The sequence below is a fragment of the Paramormyrops kingsleyae genome, chromosome 9 (assembly GCF_048594095.1).
Source record: "Paramormyrops kingsleyae isolate MSU_618 chromosome 9, PKINGS_0.4, whole genome shotgun sequence".
Lineage (NCBI taxonomy): Eukaryota > Metazoa > Chordata > Actinopteri > Osteoglossiformes > Mormyridae > Paramormyrops > Paramormyrops kingsleyae.
The window spans coordinates 15,996,964-16,020,965 of record NC_132805.1 but is presented as its reverse complement, the minus strand read 5'-3'; the positions used below and the strand labels follow the sequence as shown (position 1 = coordinate 16,020,965).

The window sequence follows — 24,002 nt, the reverse complement described above, 5'->3', positions numbered from 1 at the left end:
GAATCCCGCGTGAATGTCGGCCGGGTAGGGTGAGGTTGGCATGGTACCTCCTACGTTATACCAGCCACCCGGCTCAAAGCCCAGCATGTAGGCCAGAGTAGGTTTAAATTTGATCTTGTATTTCTGATGTCCGGTTATATTAACCCTTCGTGTAATCTCGTTGTATGTGAAGAAAACATCCGTACCTAATTTTTTTAACGAAGCGTTGATTTCTGACACAATCTGTGAAACGGATTCATAATATCCGACTTTAATTTTCCGAGGGAAAAGGTAAGGCAAATCCACTAGAGGATCGGCGTCTCTTTTTGCCTCCACCTCCGTACCCCGCAATTCAAAAGTATTTTCGGGGTATGTAATATTTCGCCACATGTAACAATACATGATTTCAGCGAGCCCTACTTCGTAAGGCCCCCGTAGCTCTATAGGTCGCGAGAGCATCACGGTGTAATCCGAACTCTGGTTATCGGGGAAGATGGAGAGACAAGAGTTTGATGGTAGTGTGAGGTAAAAAGAGGGGCGATCCTCCATTTTTTTTTTCCTTTTCTTTTAAAAATAAAAAATTTAATCCATATCAAGTCCGACCGCGGTATCCACGAATCAAACCTCGAGGGCCAACCCTGCCAGCATACTAAAATCCACTTTTTCCCCTTTTCGTCGGTCTTTGAGCCTATAACCTTCTCGACCTTGAACACACGTTTCGGAGATATTTTGACTTTCTGCAGCTCAGCTTCATAGAATGTCCCCTCGAGTATTTCACCGCGCACGTTCCTCAATTTATACACCGGCGGCGATCTGGGTACACGTTCGCATATGACAAAGTACTCGTCCATAAATGTCTGCTCGTACTTATCGGTCGTGACCTCGGAAGGTTTCATTTTAATAGCGCTGTGAAATGACTGGTTGTACCCCTTTATTAGATCGTCCAACACATCCACGTATCGTCGAGTGTTTTTAGCCGTAAAGTATCTGTACATCCTCTCTTTTAATGTTCGGTTAAATCTCTCTACGACGGAAGCTTTAAGTTCACTACCCGTGGTGAAATGGGTGATTTTATGACTTTTTCTGTAAAAAGTTTCTGAAAAGTCCCATTTAAAAACTCCTTACCGGCATCCGTCTGTAACTTGAGGGGCACACCCCCCTCGGTTAAAATACAATCAAAGGCCTCCGTTATGGCCACCCCCGTCTTGTTTCTTATCACACGCGCATAGGCCTTTTTAGAAAAAACATCAATCACCGTAAGGAGGTATTTTAACCCGTCGTTGTACGTGGCCAGCCCTTGCATGTCACATAAATCGGCTTGCCACTGATACATGGCTCTCGGTACAAACACTCTGTTCCTGGGGAAATTCTTTTTAGCCGGCTTATGTAAAGTATAACTGTCTTGCGTAGACAGCCACTCTCTGATATCGTCGGTAGCCACTTTTTTCCCCGTATCATCCTCCACGGCTCTCTGCAGTCTGGAGGCACCCCCATATGACCCCGGGTGGCTGGGGTCATAGTATGTATGGCTCAAGACACGAGCTGTAGTCTTGGCAACAGACATGCTTTTCACACAGCGAGTGGTGGGGTGAGAGCGAGGATGCTGCGTTTTATAGCTGTCTGGGGAGGGGGGGTTTTATTGTCATTGTTGACAGACAGTGAGTGAACACAACAATGAAATTGTGTTTTCTGCATTTAACCCATATGTGTAGAGTTTACAAAAGAGTTTAGCTGGGGTGAATGTTTAAGATCCATAGGATCTTAAGTCCAACGCCTTAACCACTCGGTATTTTTAAAAAGACTATTGCAAAGCTATTCAACTCAATTTTATTGCAAGGGCATACATTTAGTGAAAGATATACTTTAAAAACGCTATTACAAGGGTATACATTTTGTGAAAGATATAGGTTAAAAATGCTATTACAAGGGCACACATTTAGTGAAAGATATAGTTTAAAAACCCTATTACAAGGGCATACATTTAGTGAAAGATATAGTTTAAAAATGTTATTAGAACATAAGAACATAAGAAATTTACAAACGAGAGGAGGCCATTCAGCCCATCAAGCTCGTTTGGGGAGAACTTAACTAATAGCTCAGAGTTGTTCAAATCTTATCTAGCTCTGATTTAAAGGAACCCATGGTTTTAGCTTCCGCTACACTAGCAGGAAGACTATTCCATACTCTAACTACACGCTGTGTAAAGAAGTGCTTCCTCAAATTTGTTTTAAAATGTTCTCCCGCTAATTTCCACTTATGGCCACGAGTTCTAGTATTTAGACTAATATTGAAATAGTTATTTGGCTGAACAGCATCCAGACCCGTTAGAATCTTATAGACCTGAATCATATCCCCCCTTAGTCTCCTTTGCTCAAGGCTAAACAGATTCAGTTCCGCTAACCTCTCCTCATAAGACATTCCTCTAAGACCAGGAATCATTCTCGTAGCTCTTCGTTGCACCTTTTCTAAGGCAGCAATGTCCTTCTTGAGGTATGGTGACCAAACCTGCACACAGTATTCCAGGTGGGGTCTTACCAAGGAATTATGTAAGTGTAACATCACCTCCCTTGACTTAAACTCCACACACCTAGAGATATAACCCAACATTCTGTTGGCCTTTTTTATTGCTTCCCCACACTGGCGAGAGTGGGACATGGAAGCATCAACATACATACCGAGATCTTTCTCGTAATCAGCTACCTTTATTTCAGTGGAACCCATAAAATATCTGCACTTTATATTTCTGCATGGATTACCTTACATTTATCTGTGTTAAATTTCATCTGCCAAGTATCAGCCCATTCGCTAATTAAATCCAGATCCCGTTGAAGCCTCTTTGCTGCTAGATCAGTATCTGCTACACCGCCCACCTTGGTGTCGTCTGCAAATTTAACCAGTTTACTGTATGTATTTGTGTCAATATCATTAATGTAAATTAGGAACAATAGTGGTCCTAAAATTGAACCCTGCGGTACCCCACTATGCACGGAGGCCCACTGTGACATTGTGCCTCTAATAACTACTCGCTGTTTCCTGTCAGTTAGCCATTTTTCGATCCAAGCTGCCACAGTTCCTAAAATCCCTGCAGCTTTAACTCTCTGGGGTCGAGTATGTCGTCGGCGACATCGCGTACTTTTCGCGTCTATTTCAGTTTATATCTCGCTGAAATCTTAATGTAGAATCATGAAAAAAACGCTGGCTAAATCCGTAATCTGTCTTCTTTTCAAAACGTCCATTGTTGGAAGTATTAAAGTTTTTTTAACTAGGTTAAATCGGCAAAAAAGTAAACCATGTCATCTTACTTTGTTTTACCTGCATCGGGGGCGTGTAGTACCGCTCTCACCCGAAGATCGCTATTCACATTATAAATAGCCGCATTAGCGCGTATTCAAATCGAATTCGCATGGTAATTTGATTAACAGCGCAACGGTGAAACGCGATCCAGATACATCCCCTTCAGCGCCATAAAAGGGGGTTGGGGACGTGCCCAGGTGACAATGGCTCATTCATACACATGAAAGTTGCTACATATTCAATGAAAGGAGCCAGAAATAGTGACATGAGTTAGGTTTTTCTTATTTATTTATCCAAATGAATGTTGCATCTAAACCATTCAGTCATCTTCATGTAGCCAAGACTTTGGTGATCAGATATCTGGGATCAAAACAAACTGCCAGCATTGCTTACTATGTACTTTTATAATGTTTCTGCAAGTGTTCCAAACTGCATTTTGCAATGTCTATACTTTGATGTCAAATTTCAAACTTAACAAAAATCTGACATATTTACAATATATATTAAAATAAAGATGAGTGTAATGGCAAAACAAATATATAAGAAATAATTTATTTGCCATGAATTAAGTTTATGATATTTGAAGAAATGTGTGATCATGCCCCAGACAGTGAAAGTGTGTTTCCTACCCCTAGACCCCAAAGGGTTAAGCTTTAGCAAGAGCCGTTTGTGGGGGACAACATCAAAGGCTTCTGGAAATCTAAGTAAATCACATCATAGGCCTTTTTGTGATCAATTTCACTTGTAGCTTCCTCAAAGAACTCAAGTAGATTCGTTAAGCAGGATCTACCTCTCCTAAATCCATGTTGGCTATCCTTTATAATGTTATTTGCATCTAGGTAATCTACCATTTTCACTTGAATTATAGCTTCTATTATTTTTCCAGTAATGCTAGTTAAACTGATTGGCCTATAGTTTGCTGGATTGCTTCTATCCCCTTTTTTGAATATGGGTGTTATATTAGCATGCTTCCAATCTGATGGTACCACACCCGCAGATAACGATTTCTGGAATATTAAAGTTAAAGGTTGGCTAATAATATCCCTCATCTCTTTTAAGACTATAGGTAAGATGCCATCAGGGCCCTGCAATTTATTTATTTTGAGTTTAGCTAGCCTTAGTATCACATCAACCTCAGTTATACATATATTGGTCATAGACGATGCTGTATTCGTATTAATTGGTGGTAAGTTACTTGTGTTCTCTACTGTGAAAACCCGTGAAAAATAATCATTAAACTCATTTACTATATCAATTTCGTTTTCAATTTTAAGGCCCTTACTATCCTGCAAATTAGTGATTTCAGCTTTTAGTGCTCTCTTGGAGTTAAAATATTGGAAGAAACCTTTACTGTCATCCTTAGCCTCCAATGCAATTTTTCTTTTAACATCCCTCTTGGATAGCCTAATGTTATTTTTTAACTCTGCCTGTAGACTTAGATACTCCTGCTTAATTTTGAAATCATTAGTTATTTTCCAATTGTGGAACAGAGCCCTTTTCCTCCTGACTTTATTCTTAATTTCCTTCGTAAACCACCTTGGTTGTCGTTTCCTAGATTTAGTTTTGTTGGAAACAGGTATGAAGTCCTCTTGCACTTGCAACAATGTGCTTTTAAAAAATTCCCATGCCTCTTCAACTGTTTTGCTAGTTAACTCTGTTCAGTTTACAGTTTCTAATTTCCATCTCATACCATTAAAGTTAGCCTTCCTAACATTGTATACTTTTAATTTCGACTTTGCTCTTCGGACACTAAAATTAACCTCGAATTTAACCATGTTATGATCACTACCGTACAATGGGTCTAAAACCTCTAATTTTCCAATCCTATCCTGGTTATTAGAGAAAACAAGATCAAGAAGGGCTTCTCCCCTGGTAGGAGTATTATTACAAGGGAATACATTTAGTTACAGCCGTGACAGTTGTTGAGGTAGATTAGCAGTAAGGTCTGTATAGTGGCCTTTTCAGCGATACATGTATGCAGAGTAGAAAGCATCTGATTAACATCGATAGGCTGCTTATTATGAAATTTAAAGGCAACTACATCTACGATTAAAGCATAAAATATAAAAATGTGATTACAGTCAAATTCATCGTCGGGAATACAAGATAGACACGCACGTATGAGACTTTTGGACGATTGTCCTTCTCTCTCTGCCATCGGCTGAGTAAGTAAAACTATTCCCCGCTGATAATGTTCTCCGACTTGAGCAATCTCAAATATCAGTCTATGAAAGCAGCAACAAGTATAATCATCCCGACAATCGCTTTTCTTTTTATCGATAGCATGCAACAACAGTGCATAAACCGCCGTAAAGCGCTGCCGATACCGTTCCCCATCACAAATTGCTTTTTGTTTTAGTCTTGGGCCTCCCAACGAGTCAGAAATTCTTCTTCCAGGATCTGCTTAAGCGCGGGGTTCTGTTCAAACAGATCCTGTTCCAGTCGACTGATTTCCAGCATTCCGTCGCGAGCCTCGCGTAGATCATACAGGATAGCTTCCACGGTCACCTCCAACCTGCCGATGGAAGCTTGGATGCCCAGGGTCGCCAGAACGTGAATCAAGGCGGGTGTCAGCCGGTCGGTCCAGAGGTCACTCAGCACAGAGTCAAAGTGTTTGTAACAGTAATTCCTGCCGGCGGGAAACAGGCAAGGGTGCTGTCTTTGACTGGGGTGATCCACCTCGCAGCTGTAGCAGTTTTTCTGCTGATGCTTCATGATGACTGAGGCTAAAAGGCCCACTATCATGGCTTTTATGCAGTTGAGCATCCCTCTGCACAAAGCGGGTCTGGAGAGAAGCGTGCAGATCTCAGGGGTCGGAGGGACCTCTCCAGGATCAGAGGCCGGTGTCGGTGGAGGGGTCGGAGGGAGCTCTCCAGGATCAGAGGCCTGCGATGCTGCTGGAGGGTGAAAGGCCTCATTCTCCCTACTTTCGTCGTCGGAGATCACTTTGTTGCTGTAATTTGCTGCTGTTGCCATGATGATGATGATGATGTTTGTGAAAGGGCTTGTAACGGCGTCCACTTTATATACGGGCGGTCGAGGGTGAGGGGGTGATCCTTACGGCGTAGGTTTTTGCATCTCCTTACGTACCCGACTGTCCTTGAACAGCGCTTGGAAGTAATCGCTCTTTTCTTCAATCAGCCGCATCCAAATCATGTATGGAATTCTCATTCCACAACAGTCGCATTTAGGCAGCTGCCATATATTCACCATTCTCTTGTCCAGCTCCCTGGTCGCGTCCCACTTCATAAAGGTGCTCCGATGTTTACCACTGGCAGCATCTCTATAGTGCATCTCCATTCTACCGGTGTCTGACTGAAAGTCGGGGTCAGTGCTCTCCTTCATCATCGGGATAACGATAGTCTTCAAGTTTCCCCATTCCGTTTCAGAAAAACACGCCAGATGCGGGTCGTCTATCCCCGGGTCTGTGGCATCTCCGGTGACCTGAAAGATGCGCAGTTCCTCCGCAACATTGTCAAAGAGGCAGACCACTTTATCCCCGTTGGGCAGCTCCCAGGTAACTCTCAGGTCTCCCGACGGCTGCATGAAAGGTATCCGTCTACGCGCTGATGTAATACAACGGCTGCATGACGAAAAACACAAACTTGAAACAAGTAAAAAACGCTACCACACAAGGCCAAACTGTTGCTGCTGCTGCAGGGGGTGTCGACACACACACCCCCAAACTGCCGCTAAGCGTTCATTGGAGGAGGATAGCGTCAGACCCAGACCCTCCTCCTCTCATTCTTAGCTCCAACTTTCTCATTCTCACAGGGTTTCTTTCAGTCTCGCGCAACACAGCTCTCAGTTCACAGCTCTCCAGCATCGCTCCCTCCGAGACCTTTGCGGATTCTCCAAAGCCCGGGACCTTCCCAAGGTACCACTCCACAGGCACCCCCTCCGAGTCCTTTGCGCTATGCCCAAGTACACACTCCGCCGGACCGACCGGGACCTTCCCAAGGTACCGCTCCACAGGCACCGTACGCTCACACTCCATCAGGTAACCGACCCACTCAGCCCCTGTGCTCAGCTCCGTCCTCGGCACCCTCGTAGCATGGGGCTATTCCCACAAAAAACCCCACTCATAAGCACACAATTCACTCAAAATAATAATAATAAAAATAAATAAAATAATAATAAAAATAAATAAAATAATAATAAAAATAAATAAAATAATAATAAAAATAAATGATTAATAATAAATAAATAAATGATAAAAATTATTAATAATAAATAAAAAAATTATTAATAATCAATTAATAAATAATTAATAATAAATAAAGGCCCTCTCCCAACGTCACTAGTTGTGACGTCATGCCCCAGACCCGCCCACCCAGTGAACTTTTGACCCGTGACCTTTTTGACTTTTGGGTAATAAATCTTTTTGAAAGAAGCGCCATTCTCCATCTCTCTGCTGTCTCAGGTGGAGGATTTTAAGTATATCAGGATCTTATTCACAAATGAGGGAAAAAGGGAGCGGGAGATCGACATACAGATTAGTATGGCATTTTGCAGTAATGCAGATGCAGTATCGTTCTGTACTTACAATTTACTGGTCGATCTACATTTCTACCCTCACCTATGATTATGAGCTTTGGGTAGTGACTGAAAGAACGAGATCATGGGGACAGGTGTCAGAAATTAGTTTCCTCTGCAGGGTGTCTGGGCTCAGCCTTAGAGATTCAGGAGGGGCATAAAGCAGAGCTGCTGCTCATCTGCATCAAAAGGAGCCAGTTTAGGTAGTTTGGGCATCTATCAGGGATACTGTATCTCTCGGATAGCTCCCTGGGGAGGTCCAACTGTCTTGGCAACTCCTTGGTATTCCACCAGTGGAGCTGGATGAGGTGGCTGGTGAGTGGGAGGTCTGGGCATCCCTGCTTAGGCCCCAGATAAGCATCAGAAAAAGGATGGATGGATGGATTTAACCTGAACCTTTTGGTAATCTGTTTGTAAGTATGAGTTATTTTTGAGTTATCATGCTGATAAATTCAAGTGTCTGAGCTATCATTATACAGCACTACTTCAACTTTGTTGTGATTTGTTTCAAAATTTGACTAGGTGCAGATCTTCACCCCATGCAACATGACTGCAAAGATTGAAAAAGTTTAGGTAGTTTGGGCATCTATCAGGGATACTGTACCTCTCGGATAGCTCCCTGGGGAGGTCCAACTGTCTTGGCAACTCCTTGGTATTCCACCAGTGGAGCTGGATGAGGTGGCTGGTGAGTGGGAGGTCTGGGCATCCCTGCTTAGGCCCCAGATAAGCATCAGAAAAAGGATGGATGGATGGATTTAACCTGAACCTTTTGGTAATCTGTTTGTAAGTATGAGTTATTTTTGAGTTATCATGCTGATAAATTCAAGTGTCTGAGCTATCATTATACAGCACTACTTCAACTTTGTTGTGATTTGTTTCAAAATTTGACTAGGTGCAGATCTTCACCCCATGCAACATGACTGCAAAGATTGAAAAAGAGCTGTCAAATATTTTTTTGAGTTGTCATGCTATCACTTTGCAGTGCTACTTGAGTGTTGGGACAATTTGTCTCAAAATTTAATAACTTTAAATTTGTCACCTCTACAGTGTGTCTGCAAGGTAGCTTAAAATCCCAGGGAATTCACTTAAATTGTAGGCTCTCCCTGTAATGTAAAACTGTCTGTGGGCCCTTCAGGGCTCTGTCACATCCTGCATGCCAGACCCTACTGTCTCCTCCTTAACATGGCCCTGATGAGCCATGCTTGGTGCTTTTTACTCCAGGCTTGCCATCAGCATTCTCCACAGCCTCTGCTGGTCACAGCCAGCCTACCACCTGACTCTCTGGCCACCGCCAGCCTCCTGACCCCAACCACACCATATTGTCATCCAGAGGATGACCTTCTGGCAGACTTAGAGTGGGACCATCTGGGTATTACCCTGAGCCCCACTCTATGGGCCACAGCCTCAACCCAAGGCTTCAGCCGACCTAGTCCTAGGCCTTGGGGCAGTCACCAGTGTCAGCTTCGGGCCAAAAGTGGGACTAGCGAGTCTCCATCTCCTGGAGAGGGAGATGGGGGCATACTATTTGTGCTGGCCTCCCAGACTTCAGTTTGCCCATGCTGCCCCCCGGGTGAACCTTCTAATGAGGCCTAGAGGGAAGAACCCACGGCACCCTCCTGCTCCTCTCATGCAGTCCTCTCAGCACCCTCCTATCCCTGTCACGCAGTCCCTTTGACACCTTTCTGCTCCGATCCCAATGGTTCCTTGCTGCCCTCTGGCCCCACTGGCCCTTCAAGACCATCAGGTCCTGCAGTCCGGACAAGCTCCTCCTTGCCATTGACTGGGCCTAGGAAGGTCCACATCCCTGGGTCACCACCCAGCTCCCCAGGGTCCAAAGGACTTCCCGGACGTCCCTCATTTCCGTTTATCGCAGCCTTTGTTTTACCCTTCCTCTTATGTTTCGTCCCCTGTCTGTTGCCCCTCTACTTGTCCATGTATCTTGTCCCGTATTCTGGATCCTGTCCATCATGTGTTATCTAGCCTTGTGTGTCTATTTAATTCCATTGTCCCAGCCTTAGTGTGTGTCATGTCCCAACCTTGTTGGTGTCCCGTCTGGTGTCCTGCTCCCAGGTCTCGATTGATGCCTGCCATTTGTCTGTTTAATAATAATAATAATAATAATAATGGAAACTTTATTGTCCCCGTGGAGAAATTGTCTTTATGCCCCCTTCAGCTTGCTCTTTGCAGAATAAGTTGTCTGCGAAGGGCTGCCACCTGCAGCAGCACCCAGGGAGCTAGGGGTTAAGGGCCTTGCTGAAGGACCCGCAGATGTGCGAGGTTCAAGTGAAGCGGCAGGAACATTACCTTGACAGGGTGTGGACAGTGTAGCTGAGGTGAAGGTGGGCTCTAGGGCAATGTTGAACCTCCTCCACCTCTCGGGGATCTGTGGTGAGTTTGCCCAGCATGCCATCTGTCTGCATAAAGAGAGCTTTGGCCTCAGTTATCCTCCAAACCAGAAGCTTATGCAGGAGGGAAATATAGTCCTCTGCTTGCAGATGAGGTGGCTTGGGAAGATCCCATGGTACTGGTAGCTTTACAGGTATCTGGATCCAGATAACTCGTGGGATCCAGTCCACGGGATGCAGAGAAGCCCAGGCTAACTTATACGGTATGGTGTATGGAGGTCCATCATTCTGTCATGCACCGGTGGAAGGGAAGGAGTGAGTGAAGCAGGTTGAAGGGACAATGGGCCAAACAAGGGAGGAGAATGTGAGTAGCACCAGGGAACAACTTCAATGACAGACCTGACTAGAATAAAACTGGGGAACACTTAAATACAGGGGGCTCTATTTTGACGATCTAACGTGAAATGTAAAGTGCAATTAACATTTATGGACGCGTCCAAATCCATTTCACTATTTTGACACCGGAAAAAACATACTATGTGTCAGTGCAAGGTGCAAAAAGGTTGTCCTAACTCTCTTAGTAATTCAGAGGTGTGTTTTGGGCATAACAAGCAATAAAGCCATCAGAATGGCATGTCACAAAAAAGTAAACACTCAACTAATCCAAGAAGCCAAATTAAAAATGCTTAATTTAAAATTCACTGGCATATCCAGTCAGATTTGTGCGATAGGCATTGATTGGTATAAATTGCAGAGTGCACTGCATGCTTGATCATAGTGTTTATTTAATCCTATACTTGATGTAGGGTTGAGACTGAGTGTCACACCCTGCCTGTACCGCCCTCTTGTGGACCAAGCCTACCTCGTTAACCCCGTGTGGAATCCTTCTGTTTACCTGTTGTGTTGCATTTCCTGCTTGTAGTCCTGTGTATATTAGTCCGCGTTCAAGTCTGTTTCCCCAGGTCTGTCATTAACGTTACGTGTTTCCCCTGAATATACCCCGTTATAGCGTATTTCCCCGCTCGCCCGACACACATCATAACACTGAGCTAGTATGGTAAAAATTGGATCATGGTACAAAAAATGTTGAAAACCTCTGGTTTAAAGCATGGTCTTCCTCATTATGGGGAGACAATATTGTGATTTTTATTTCAGCTTCATTTTAGTTTTGGATTTATCTGATATATTTCTCCTACAAAGTGGGAATAACTCTAGATGGTTCAAGGAGTAATTGAAGTAGCTGAATCAGCAATTTCAATATTTGTGCTGCACAAATCAACGAAAATTAACAAAAGTCGTTTTATTAATTTTCTGATCTGATATTCCCATCCTGAAGAAGACCACTCTGAATCCCTCAGAAATTTCTCTCTTTTCTTTCAAAAATCCTTGAACACGCAGTTTCTAATCAACATTCTATCTTTCTCAAGTTCATCCTTATGAGTCTTGGAATTTGTGACTCAGCATGGCAATGGCTTGCTTCCTACTTAGATGGTCAGTCATATCAAGTGGCGTAGAAGGGATCCACATCTATTCCATGCAGGCTCTCCATTGGCATCCTTCAGGGCTCTGTTTTTGGTCCTGTTCTGTTCTCCCTCTATACTAGATCTCTTAGTGAGGTCTTATCCTCACATGGGTTCTCATATCACTGTTATGCAGATGACACTGAACTTATCCTCTCCTTTCCACCCTCAGACACTCAAGTCTCTCCTCGGATCTCTGCAGGTCTTGCAGACAGCTCATCAGCTGAAATTCAACTCCAGCAAAACTGAACTGCTATTCATCTCAGCCGATCCATCCCCACACCAGGATTTTGTGATCTCCCTGGACAACTCTTTGATTTGTCTTTCGGTCACCGCTCGCAACCTTGGGGTAACCATGGACAATCACCTGTCATTTTCCATTGCTAATCTTTCCCCTTCATGTCGATTTCTCCTCTTCAACAGAACATTTCATCCATTTCTTTCCACACAGACCACTCAGGTACTTGACTAGACAACTGAAACTCTCTCCAAGCAGGTCTGTCTCTAAGCGCCATGCGTCCTCTGCAACTGATCCAGAATGCAGCTTCCTGACTCGTTTTCAACCTTCTCAAGTTCTATTACACCACTCCATTACTGCGCTCCTCCATTGGCTTCCTATGGTTGCCCGCATCAGATTCAAAGCACTGATACTCACCTACAAAGCCAAAAATGGACCAGCACCCTCCTACCTAACTCCATCATGCTCTCTTCAATCCTCCTGCACCGCACGACTGGTCCCACCATCTCTCAAGGTGCACGAAAGACATGCACCTAGACTGTTCTCTGTTTTGGCACCTATGTGGTGGAATGAACTTCCCCTAGATGTCCGAACAGCTGAGGCATTTGGTGTCTTCAAACAACAACTAGAAACCTCCCTCTTTCGGAAGTACTTGGATGATTACTTTCAAGATTATATTTTTATTTTTAAAATATTGTACTACTTGCCAAAAGAATTTTTAGAATGATAGTATTCTTAGCCGGGTTCTGTTGAACCAGTATCAGAATGCATTCACTGATGAGACTTCTAAGCAGTTATGTAAGTCGCTCTGGCTAAGGGTGCCTGCCAAATTCCATAAACTTAAACATAAATGTAAATGAATATATGGGTACCAACTTCACGCAGATATTTGAAACAAAATGAGATGCATAAGTTAAGAACTATTGTAGAGCTTGATGAGATCTCTTTTGAAATTTAAAGGGAGGGTCATATGATATTTTGTATGTTTTTTTTCTCTGGAGAAAATAAGAGACAGGATATACATTATAAGCCATAGACACATTTTGCTTTCCCATACAACTCTTTTGAGAACTATTTTCAGATTTTTTCCCTCTCAGAACTTATATAAACAGCAAAAAGCATACAACAAACAAACCAAATGACAACCAATATAATAAAATAATCAAAAACAAATGCTTCAACAACAGCAGGCGAAGTAGAACTTCTGGAGTGGATGTTATTTCTTGACTAGCATAAAAGACCACCCCAGATCACATTTTCACATCAGTCTGTTCATGGCTGAGACTGTTACAATAAAGAACTGAAACTGGCTGCAATGAAAGAAAATAAGATAAATCACATATGGACCGGAAATAGAGCTGTGACGTTTTATATAGTGTTAGTGTAATTCTCTATGGCAGGAGTATACAAAGCCCTACAATAAGATGAAAATAAAACAAAAATATTTTTTTTTGCACATGATACATTGAAATTAGTACAATGTTAGACACTAAATCTGGCATGTACATTTCAGGACACTGAAACAGAAGTTATTGGTTTGAAAAGAAACTTTACCTTCATAGTTTTGTAAGGTGCATTGGATGTTAATGTGAATATCTTTTTCTTTGAAGATGCTGGTGTGGGAACGGCTCTTTCATTTTGTATAATTGTATTCTATTATACAATTGGTCATATAATATGAAAACCGTTTCTACATAGACTGTTGCTGCAACCACCTGTTTCGAGATGATTATGCCCGCATACTCAATACTCAGACTTGTGAGTGACTATCTATCTATTTCACATTGCATATTGTTTTTATGAATATGGAACATAAATATGTAGTGATGCACAATATATAATTTATCATATCAGTATTAGCTGATATTTGTTAAAAATCAAGATACCTGTTAAAAATCAAGATACCAGTCCAATGTATCAGTCTTGGCCAATATTGCCAGGAAATATTTAATCTATATCAATATTCAAAGTTATGAACACAAGAGCTGGGATAACGGAGATGATTACATTAGGCAAACAGGACAAGGGATATTGTCAGTTCATTCCATATGTTTTTTATTCATTATTAAATCTGGCCAACTGTCACGCCCCACTCCGTCCGCTCCTAGTGTGTGCCACGCCCCCTCATTATCCACGTGTGCTTCCCCGATTGTGGCCAGCTGTTTCCTGTTTTGTTTGCCTAGTCTTGTGCATTTAGTCCGTGTCTCAGTCGGTGTACCCCAGATCGGTCATTGACGTGTGTTTAATGTGCTTTCCCCAGTCCTGTCCTCCGAATAAACCCCTGTGTTATTCGACTTCCTGGTCCGCTTGTCTGCTTTCCTGCTCGCCTGCAGCACGGATCATAACAGAATGACCGATCTCCCGAAAGACTCACCGCGGCAGGACGAGGACCTATGGCTCGTCCTGCTGCACGAGGTGAGTTATTGGCGAGAGCTGCCGGAGATCCAACAGGATCCTGGCTTATTCGCCCTAGCGGAGGAAAGCTGGGATCTCCTCCAGGCGGTTACCCCACAAACGGAGGAGCACGCAATGGCAGAGGTGCGCGCTCTCCTCCAGCAGCTCCTTGACAAGGTGAAGGAGAAGCACCCCCAGCCGCTCGCCTGTTCTGAGGCAACCCCGCCTCCGCCTGCCGGTCCCAGTAGGCGAAAGAAGAGGCGCAGGGGGAAAAGAGAAGAAGCCGCCCCGACGATCTTCCTGGGGGCATGCTATCTCGCCGCAGCGCCCCTTCCCGGGGAATGTCAGGAGGAACCCCTTCTGACCCAGCAAAGCCAGAAGGTCGTCACAGCCCCCGGCGCCTTCACAGAGGAGCCGCCGCTAGCGGCGTATTTTTATCGGCCGGAGCGTCTGGGGCACGGCGGCATAAGCGCCGTTAGGGACGCTATCCCTCGGGTCCCTAGAGCCCTTAACGGGACGGCGCATACACGCTCGACACCCCTCCTGCCTGCTCTGGACCTGTCAGAGCCGGACCTGCCGGCTGCGCTGCCTGCTGCTGCTGATGCCGCCGCTCTGCCCGCGGCACCGCCTGCTGCTGCTGCCGCCGCTCTGCCCGCGGCACCGCCTGCTGCTGCTGCCGCCGCTCTGCCCGCGGCACCGCCTGTTGCTGCTGCCGCCGCGATGCCAGCAGCACCGCCTGATCCGCCTGTCCAGCCTGACCCGCCTGTCCTGCCTGCTCTGCCTGCAGTCCCTGCAGCTGCCACCACTCTGGCTGCGGCACCCGCCGCATCTCCCGTCCTGCCCGCAGCCCTGCCCGAGGCCGCATCTCCCGTCCTGCCCGCGGCCCTGTCCGAGGCCGCCTCTCCCGTCCTGCCCGCGGCCCTGTCCGAGGCCGCCTCTTCCGACCTGCCCGCGGCCCTGGCTGCCCCGCCTACGGCCACGCCTGTTTACAAGTCTACAAATTTATACAATTATACAATTTGTATGCAAATAGAAAATTCACTGAAAAAGTAATAGTAATAGGTTGACATGCAATGATAAGTGCACTGAATATGAAATGTCATTTAAATGTTTACCTTGTGTTTATCTCCACCCTCTCTGTGTGGTGTGCGCCGTAATAAGTCTGCAATAGCATCTTCAATTGCAGAGGCCGTGACCTTCGGATTGTACCTCTGGTGGGCTCCTGAAGTAGAACACAAGCTTTTAAACACTAAATTGCCTCTCTTATTATATGTTACCGGGTCATAGTTGTAATGCTGCATGGTTAAGCGGTAGCATTAGCGGGTGATGTCTCCTTTAAGAGCCCTGCTTTGGAAGTTGCACTCGAATGACCAAAAGTACGCTATAGCTTATGTAAGAAAATACAGCAATATTTTCCTTTACACATAAATAATATAAACAATTAACACGTACTTTGATACTGTGTGATAAACTGACAATTTTAGTGAACATACCTGAATGTCAGCACAGGCGATACATATCTCTTCAGCTCTTCCTAGAAAATTCATAGCGATACCGTTAGCTCGTTCTGACAGGAATTTTAAATGTTGATTTAATCGGTTTAATACCAATGACACTAAAAAATAATGTAGGATTACGCCTAAATGTGTTTCAACCCATCGTATTTTATGACTTTATACACGTTAATATGATTTTATTAAAGTTTTATGCACAAAGAAGAGTGTCGCGTCTTACCCGTGACAGTGCTTTGAACTGCGCGTGAGGGTGAGCGAGGGAGCGCGAGCCGCAAAAAGCGTCTCCATAGCAACCAATCCTAAAACGCAGCTGGCCTAAGTTTGAATCTGACTGCAATTCACTAGCATGTAGCATGCAATTCACTCGACAGCCATGCATATCCAGTCAGTTTTTATATATTTATACTGTTCCTGCGGGCTGTCATAATAAATTGTTTCTGAAAGATTTCTTTATTTTTCATAGTGGCACAGAAGAACGGGCTTCACTCCTATAGTTCTATAATTGTTAGAGAGCTAGACCACAAAAAAAAAGAATAAATCAAGTTAATAAACCGTTACATAAAACCGTGCGACCTCTTTTTGTTACTATATTTTTCATAGTAACACGGACTTCCTTGGGTCATCCTTAGGACGTCCTCAAAGGACGAGTTTTGGACATCCTGATGGAACATTAATAAAAGGAAGTACTTCAGATAAAATTATTTATTTAAAATGCTATTTCTGGAAGCTGTCACAATAACTTGCTTTTGAAGGATTTCTTTATTGTTCATAGTAACACGGTCGTCCTTAGGTCGTCCTCAGGATGTCCTCTTTTGGTCCGGAAATCGTCCTCAAAGGACGAGTTTTGGACATCCTGATGGAACATTAATAAAAGGAAGTACTTCAGATAAAATTATTTATTTAAAATGCTATTCCTGGAAGCTGTCACAATAACTTGCTTTTGAAGGATTTCTTTATTGTTCATAGTAACACGGTCGTCCTTAGGTCGTCCTCAGGATGTCCTCTTTTGGTCCGGAAATCGTCCTCAAAGGACGAGTTTTGGACATCCTGATGGAACATTAATAAAAGGAAGTACTTCAGATAAAATTATTTATTTAAAATGCTATTCCTGGAAGCTGTCACAATAACTTGCTTTTGAAGGATTTCTTTATTGTTCATAGTAACACGGTCGTCCTTAGGTCGTCCTCAGGATGTCCTCTTTTGGTCCGGAAATCGTCCTCAAAGGACGAGTTCTGGACATCCTGATGGAACATTAATAAAAGGAAGTACTTCAGATAAAATTATTTATTTAAAATGCTATTCCTGGAAACTGTCACAACAACTTGCTTTTGAAGGATTTCTTTAGTGTTCATAATAACACGGTCGTCCTAAGGACGTCCTTAGGACATCCCCAAAAAAGGGACGTATTGTGGACGACCTAAGGACGTCCTCTGGATGTCCCTTGTTTGCTGGGCTGTACCTTGTTTACCCCCCACAGTCATTTAAATACCCCATGCATATTTCAGATCTTTGCTTGGTATTGCGAGTTAGTCTCCATAGTAAGATTTCCTAGTGTGATTTTCTCTGATATTATTCTCTGAAATATAATTACAAGCATTTCATAACTGTCAGAGGCTTTTATTGACAATTTAGTTTATGCAAAGTTCTTGCAGTGTTGGCCCTTCTTTTTCAAGACCTCTGCAATTTGCCCTGGCATGCTGTCAATCAACTTCTGGGCAAATCCTGACTGTGTCATGGTTGCATTAGGGCACGGACCGAGGAAGCAGAGGCAGGACTCCAGGAATCGGAGAAACACGGTGTTTAATTCAGGGCAAAAACTATTCTACTCAACTGGAAATCTAAATCCTCATTAAGCACCAAATTATGGAAAAATCTTCTCTGGGAATATATTTCTTTTGAAAAACAAACTGCATTAAGCCAGAAAAATACACACACTTTTATAGAAACCTGGAAATCATTTATAGAAGCGCTTCAACCATAATAGAACTATTTAAGCCTACACGGAACACATTCACTCACACTCCAACACCACATTGACTGAATAGCACAATAGTGAATACCCCTACTCCTTATGTCTTCCCGTACGTGTATATAAATATATATACCTTTGTTTTTTTTTGTTTTTTTTCTCCCCCCATCATTCACTATGGTTGAGTTTACTGTATTACTACTGCTATTATTATCATGAACTTGGCTGAACTCTCATTACTATATTTACTTATGAAGTAGCAGCCATCCTTTTTTTTTGCTTTTTTATTTCGCCCTTTCCTCGTATCTTTTCCACATGTTTATTAATATGTGTATTAATGTTTATTTATATATATACATATCTTTTTTTTTTTTTGTCCTGTTATTACCATTATTATTATCTACTTGGTACTCCAATACTGAATACTTCACTGCCTCCTCCCTCTCTTCTTTGTTACCTTCACCATGCAAACATCTTGTGATAACTGGTCATATATCTCTCACCTTTGTTATTAAGGGTCCAAAGCACATAGTGCTTTAGAGACCCTTATTATTTAGAGACCCTCTAAATTTCGTGTCGATCGGTCAAACGGGAGCACTACGGCCACTGTCTATATATGTCTAAGACCAACCCAGGCTAATTCAGCTAAAATGAGTCCACAGATCAGGTAGGAAGGTGTCCAGCGATCTCATCCATTGTACCAACAGCAGCGGGTGGCTCAGTGGGCTAAACTTGCGTGCTTGTAATCAGAGGGTCGCCGGTTTGAACCCAGCTTCGGTGGGTACTTGAGCTAGGCAGCCCGATGTGCGCAGCATGCTCTCCGTAAAGCAAGCTGGGGAGACGTATAGGCGTTTTCCCCATGACGGTCAATGAAGCTTCTATTTTTATTATTAAACCAGCCATTCAGACGGGCTCAGGCACTCCTCCGGAGGGTTCGATTATAATTATTTTTCTTCCCTAAAACTGAATGCCCAGCCTAAACCGTAAGTCCTAGGCTGACCAAAACTGGTAAGATGATTGCAATTACTACCCATTACTCAGCTTGTCCGACCCGTCCGACTCAGTCAGATGGGGGAGCTGTAGCGCCCCCCAACACGTTTCGGTCGATATCTCCTGTGCTGATTGTCCGATAATCGAAATTCTTTTTTCTGCTGATGCAGACAGCCATGATCTACCAAAAACTCAATGGGGCTATGAAGATGCGCCTACTTAGATTTTTTGCTAATTTGCATATATAGCAAATCATACTTTTTCCTTAACGTCCTAGCTTGTCCTACCAAATCAGGCAAGTGAGGTGTCAAACAAATCAGAACTAAGAGCCGATCAATAATTTCTGGAAAAATTCGGACATTTCTCTATCCTACGGCCATTAACCATGCCCAAACAATGTCCAACTTTGGCCCATTTTGGTCTGACTGCTATAACTTGCCCGTGCCTTGGCCTACCTCGACCAAATTTGAAATCCCATCTCCCGACACCATTCTGGGGACACGGTCCAAGGTGGGCCGCATTTCGTCCATAGGGGGCACTACAACTAAAAACTGCCAATATCTCCTGACTGCCTTGGCCAATCCAACTGGAGTTTGGCAGATATGTACTAGGTCCCAGCCTGAGGTCAGTCACCTACAATGCCAGTCATAAGTCCTGAAACAGTGGCCGTCATCGGCCAATCAATATCAAGCAGCAATTTGTCTGGCCTAATGATGACCAATCCAAATCAAATTTAACTGGTACATTTGTCCTCTGACCCTCAGCCCACCCTGTAAAGGACATCACATTAGGCCAGACGGGGGCGCGATAGTAAAGCAAGCTGGAGAGACGTAAAGGCGTTTTCCCCATGAGGATCAATGAAGCTTCTATTTTTATTATTACACCAGCCATTCAGACGGGCTCAGGCACTCTTCCGAAGGGTTCGATTATAATTATTTTTCTTCCCTAAAACTGAATGCCCAGCCTAAACCGTAAGTCCTAGGCCCACCAAATTTGGCACCAAGATGCCTATTCCTACCCACTACTCAGCCCCTCTGACACATCCCAGTCAGTCAGATGGGGGCGCTACAGCGCCGCCATTTGCATTTCTGCCTATTTCTCCAGAACTGCCAAGCCTACACTTAAATTTTATTGCCAGTCCAATTAACTATGTCCTGTCAAATACAACAACATATTGAACTTGTTGCTGTATCTTTGCCTTTTTGCATGATTTATACTTCTCTGAAAACAGGTTTTTTTCATTAACCTCCCAGGATATCCACCAAACCTACTTAAATCTGTTATCATTTAAATCAGGAGACAGTCCTTTTAAAGATTTAGAGAAAAAAACATAAACTTTCCCTAAGTTATGGCCACCTGGCACATCCTGACTGTACTGGTGCCACACCCATTTCAATCAGACAGCTAAATCTCAGGCATGCTTCAGCCAATCATGACCAAATTTCTCTCACCAATGTAAGGCTGTACCCTAGAGAGACCCTCTAAATTTCGTGTCGATCGGTCAAACGGGAGCACTACGGCCACTGTCTATATATGTCTAAGACCAACCCAGGCTAATTCAGCTAAAATGAGTCAACAGATCAGGTAGGAAGGTGTCCAGCGATCTCATCAGTTTTACCAACAGCAGCGGGTGGCTCAGCGGGCTAAACTTGCATGCTTATAATCAGAGGGTCGCCGGTTCGAACCCAGCTTCGGTGGCTACTTGAGCTAGGCAGCCCGATGTGCGCAGCATGCTCTAAGTAAAGCAAGCTGGGGAGATGTATAGGCGTTATTCTATTTTTATTATTACACCAGCCATTCAGACAGGCTCAGGCACTCTTCCGAAGGGTTCGATTATAATTATTTTTCTTCCCTAAAACTGAATGCCCTGCCTAAACCGTAAGTCCTAGGCCCACCAAATTTGGCACCAAGATGCCTATTCCTACCCACTACTCAGCCCCTCTGACGCATCCCAGTCAGTCAGATGGGGGTACTACAGAGCCGCCATTTGCATTTCTGCCTATTTCTCCAGAACGTTCGTGCCTACAGTTCAAATTTATTGCCAGGATAATTCAAAATGTAAAGTCAAATCTAGCAACACTTCGAAATAGGTTCTCCATGTTTGCGTTTTTGCATGATTCATATATGTCTGAAAACTGGCTTTTTTGTTAACCAAAGAATTAGAGAAATAAACATAAACTTTCCCTAAGTTATGGCCACCAGGCACACCCTGACTGTACTGGTGCCACACCCATTTCAATAAGACAGCTATATCTCGGGCATGCTTCAGCCAATCCTGACCAAATATCTCTCACCAATGTAAGGCTGTACCTCAGAGAGACCCTCCAATTTTCGTGTCGATCGGTCGAATGGGAGCGCTACGGCCACTGTTTATATATGTCTAAGAACCACCTAGGCTAATTCAGCTAAAATGAGTTACCAGACCTGATAGGAAGGTGTCCACCGATCTCACTCATCTTACCAACAGCAACGGATGGCTCAGTGGGCTAAACTTGTGTGCTTGTAATCAGAGGGTCACCGGTTCAAACCCAGCTTTGGTGGGTACTTGAGCTAGACAGCCCAATGTGCACAGCATTCTCTCCGTAAAGCAAGCTGGAGAGACGTAAAGGCGTTTTTCCCCATGAAGGTCAATGAAACTTCTATCATTATTAAACCAGCCGTTCAGACGGGCTCAGGCACTCCTCTGGAGGGTTCAATTATAATTATTTTTCTTCCCTAAAACTGAATGCCCAGCCTAAACCGTAAGTCCAATGCCGACCAAATTTGGCAGCAAGATGCCTATTGCTACCCACTACTCAGCCCCTCCGACCCGTCCCAGTCAGTCTGATGGGGGCGCCGTTGCGCCCCACAAAACGTTTTGGTCGATATCTCCTGTCTTACTTGTCCTACACTTAAATTTTATTGCCAGTCAAATTCACTATGTCGAGCCAAATCCATTAACATATAGAACTTGGTACTCCATCTTTGCATTTTTGCATGATTTATATTTGTCTGAAAACAGCTTTTTTCATTAACCTCCTAGGTTTTTCAGCAAACCTACATAAATCTGTGGACCTTTAAATCAGGAGATAGTCCTTTTAAAGATTTAGAGAAAAACATGAAACTTTTGGTAGCCACTAGCCACACCCTGACTGTACTGGTGCCACGTCCATTTCAATCCGACAGCTACATCTCAGGCACGCTTCAGCCAATCATTACCAAATTTCTAACTATGATGAAGGGATGTACTGCAGAGAGACCCACCAAATTCCGTGTCGATCGGTCAAACGGGAGAGCTATAGCCACTGTCCATATATGTCTAAGACCCACCTAGTCTAATTCAGCTATAATGGTAGGTTGGTGTCTACCGATCTCACCCATCTTTCTAACAGCAGTGGGTGGCTCAGTGTGCTAATCCTGTGTGCCTGTAATCAGAGGGTCACCGGTTCAAACCCAGCTTTGGTGGGTATTTGAGCTAGATAGCCCGATGTGCACAGCGTACTCTCCGACGTTGACTGACCTGTTACGCCTGCACTAAAAGCATCTCCATCCTAATTTCTGCCTACTGCTCAGACCATCTCACCAAAACCAGTCCTGCTCTGTCCTACATCTCCTATCCTATTAGACCTATGCTCGATCTCCATCCTGTTATGGCAGTCTAATTCTGTCTGACTTTCTACTACCATGACCACCAGTTCTCTGCCCTTATTCCTCTACTGTCCTGCCAGTCCGATCATCCGACGCTTTGGACCCTTTCGTAACTGCCTGCAGTTTCTAGTTGTTATTATTATTATTATTATTATTATTACTATTATAAAAATTACTATTGTATACTATTATCATAACCATTAACCTTTTTTTTTTTTTCTCCTCATCACTTCAAATCACTATAGGTGGCATTGCACATATATATATTCTGCATTGAATATACGTAATTCTTCTGTTCTACATTCACTCCTTCTTTCCCCCCCTTTTCTATCAATGTTGACTTCACCAGCCTCATTACCCCAGTACTTCAAGAAAATCCTACTGTTCTACTACCCCCCCCCCTCCTTTTGCCCTCTGCAGCTGGGGGGTTGGGTCATTATGTGCACTGGGGATGGGTCTCCGAGTTGGACTGGGGTGGTGGCTCCCTGGTGGCCACTCTTCCGCCTAATGACTACTCCTGCTTTGGGATGGACCATCTGGCACGACCTGCTTCTTTTAATGCACCACATTAGATCAGTGCTCTCTCTCACTCAAAAAGAAAAAACAAGGACACTACACAGTTCCATTCTAGAATAGGGGTTGCGGATCATGTTTGGTATGGTGTGCCCGGGGCCTGGTGGTGGTGAGTGGGGCGCTGTCCGGGGGGCTGCCATGTGTTCTCCCTCTGACGTGCTCGTGGTGCACTGTGGACCCAACCTGCCCGGTTCAACCAATAGCAATCTTGACCCCATCTATCCTCCTTTCGCTCCTGCCTCTCCTCTCTTCCATCTCCACCCCCCAATATATCCTCCCCAAGACACATTAGTTCACAAACATATCATTATTATGATTATTATTATGTCCTTATTTGTTTGTTTATTGACTCATTGTTGATTTTACTCAAAATCATTTGCTTTATGACATGACCCTTACCTTTGCATATAGGTGTGCGTATGGTAAATACACTAGATTTAATTATATTTTATATTTAGTAATCCTCTTACTGTGGTTAATTGTGTGAATGTTTTTCTCTCCCTATTTTTGCCATTCCCTTCACTGTCTCCCACTGCTATGACTTCCCAGGTCGAAAAGAAGTGTTCTTAAATGCACTAAAAAGGTGTTAGAAATCCAAATAATACATTTGCAATACATTTGTATTTTTTCAGTACATACCTTTACTGTACTTAAGTATGGTATTAGAAAGTACACTGTCAGTACAGTGTAATTAAAATTTTGTTCTGTGTTTTAAAAATATGCTAAAAGGTAAGCATATTTTTAGTTACATTTCAGCATATTTATTGAAACCCAGTTATTCAACACTTATTTGAAGTTGTACTTCATTTCATTTTACAAAAGTACACTTTTCAGTGTCCTGCAATAAATATGTTATAGGCTAACTTTTCAGGCATACTTTTATCATCATTTCCGTGTATTTACTTAAGGTAACATATTTATTCAGCACTTCTTCCATATACTACCTAATGTAACAAAGTCAAAGCAGTCAAAGCATAATTTGAATATTTTCCTATATGCTTTCCATAGAAAAACACCACATTT

The 24,002-nt window shown here is 43.5% G+C and overlaps 1 protein-coding gene across 1 annotated transcript in view; it reads right to left on the bottom strand.

Annotated features, from left to right (window-relative positions):
• Nucleotides 1–3,963: 3,963 nt before the first annotated feature.
• The window catches only part of LOC140592626 (sterile alpha motif domain-containing protein 3-like), a 229,178-nt gene continuing 209,139 nt past the window's right edge, over nucleotides 3,964–24,002 (bottom strand). The window contains exon 8 of the mRNA XM_072716432.1: nucleotides 3,964–4,031. Within this exon, the coding sequence (XP_072572533.1) occupies nucleotides 3,983–4,031 (49 nt within the window). The 3' untranslated portion in view covers nucleotides 3,964–3,982. The remainder of the gene's footprint in view (nucleotides 4,032–24,002) is intronic.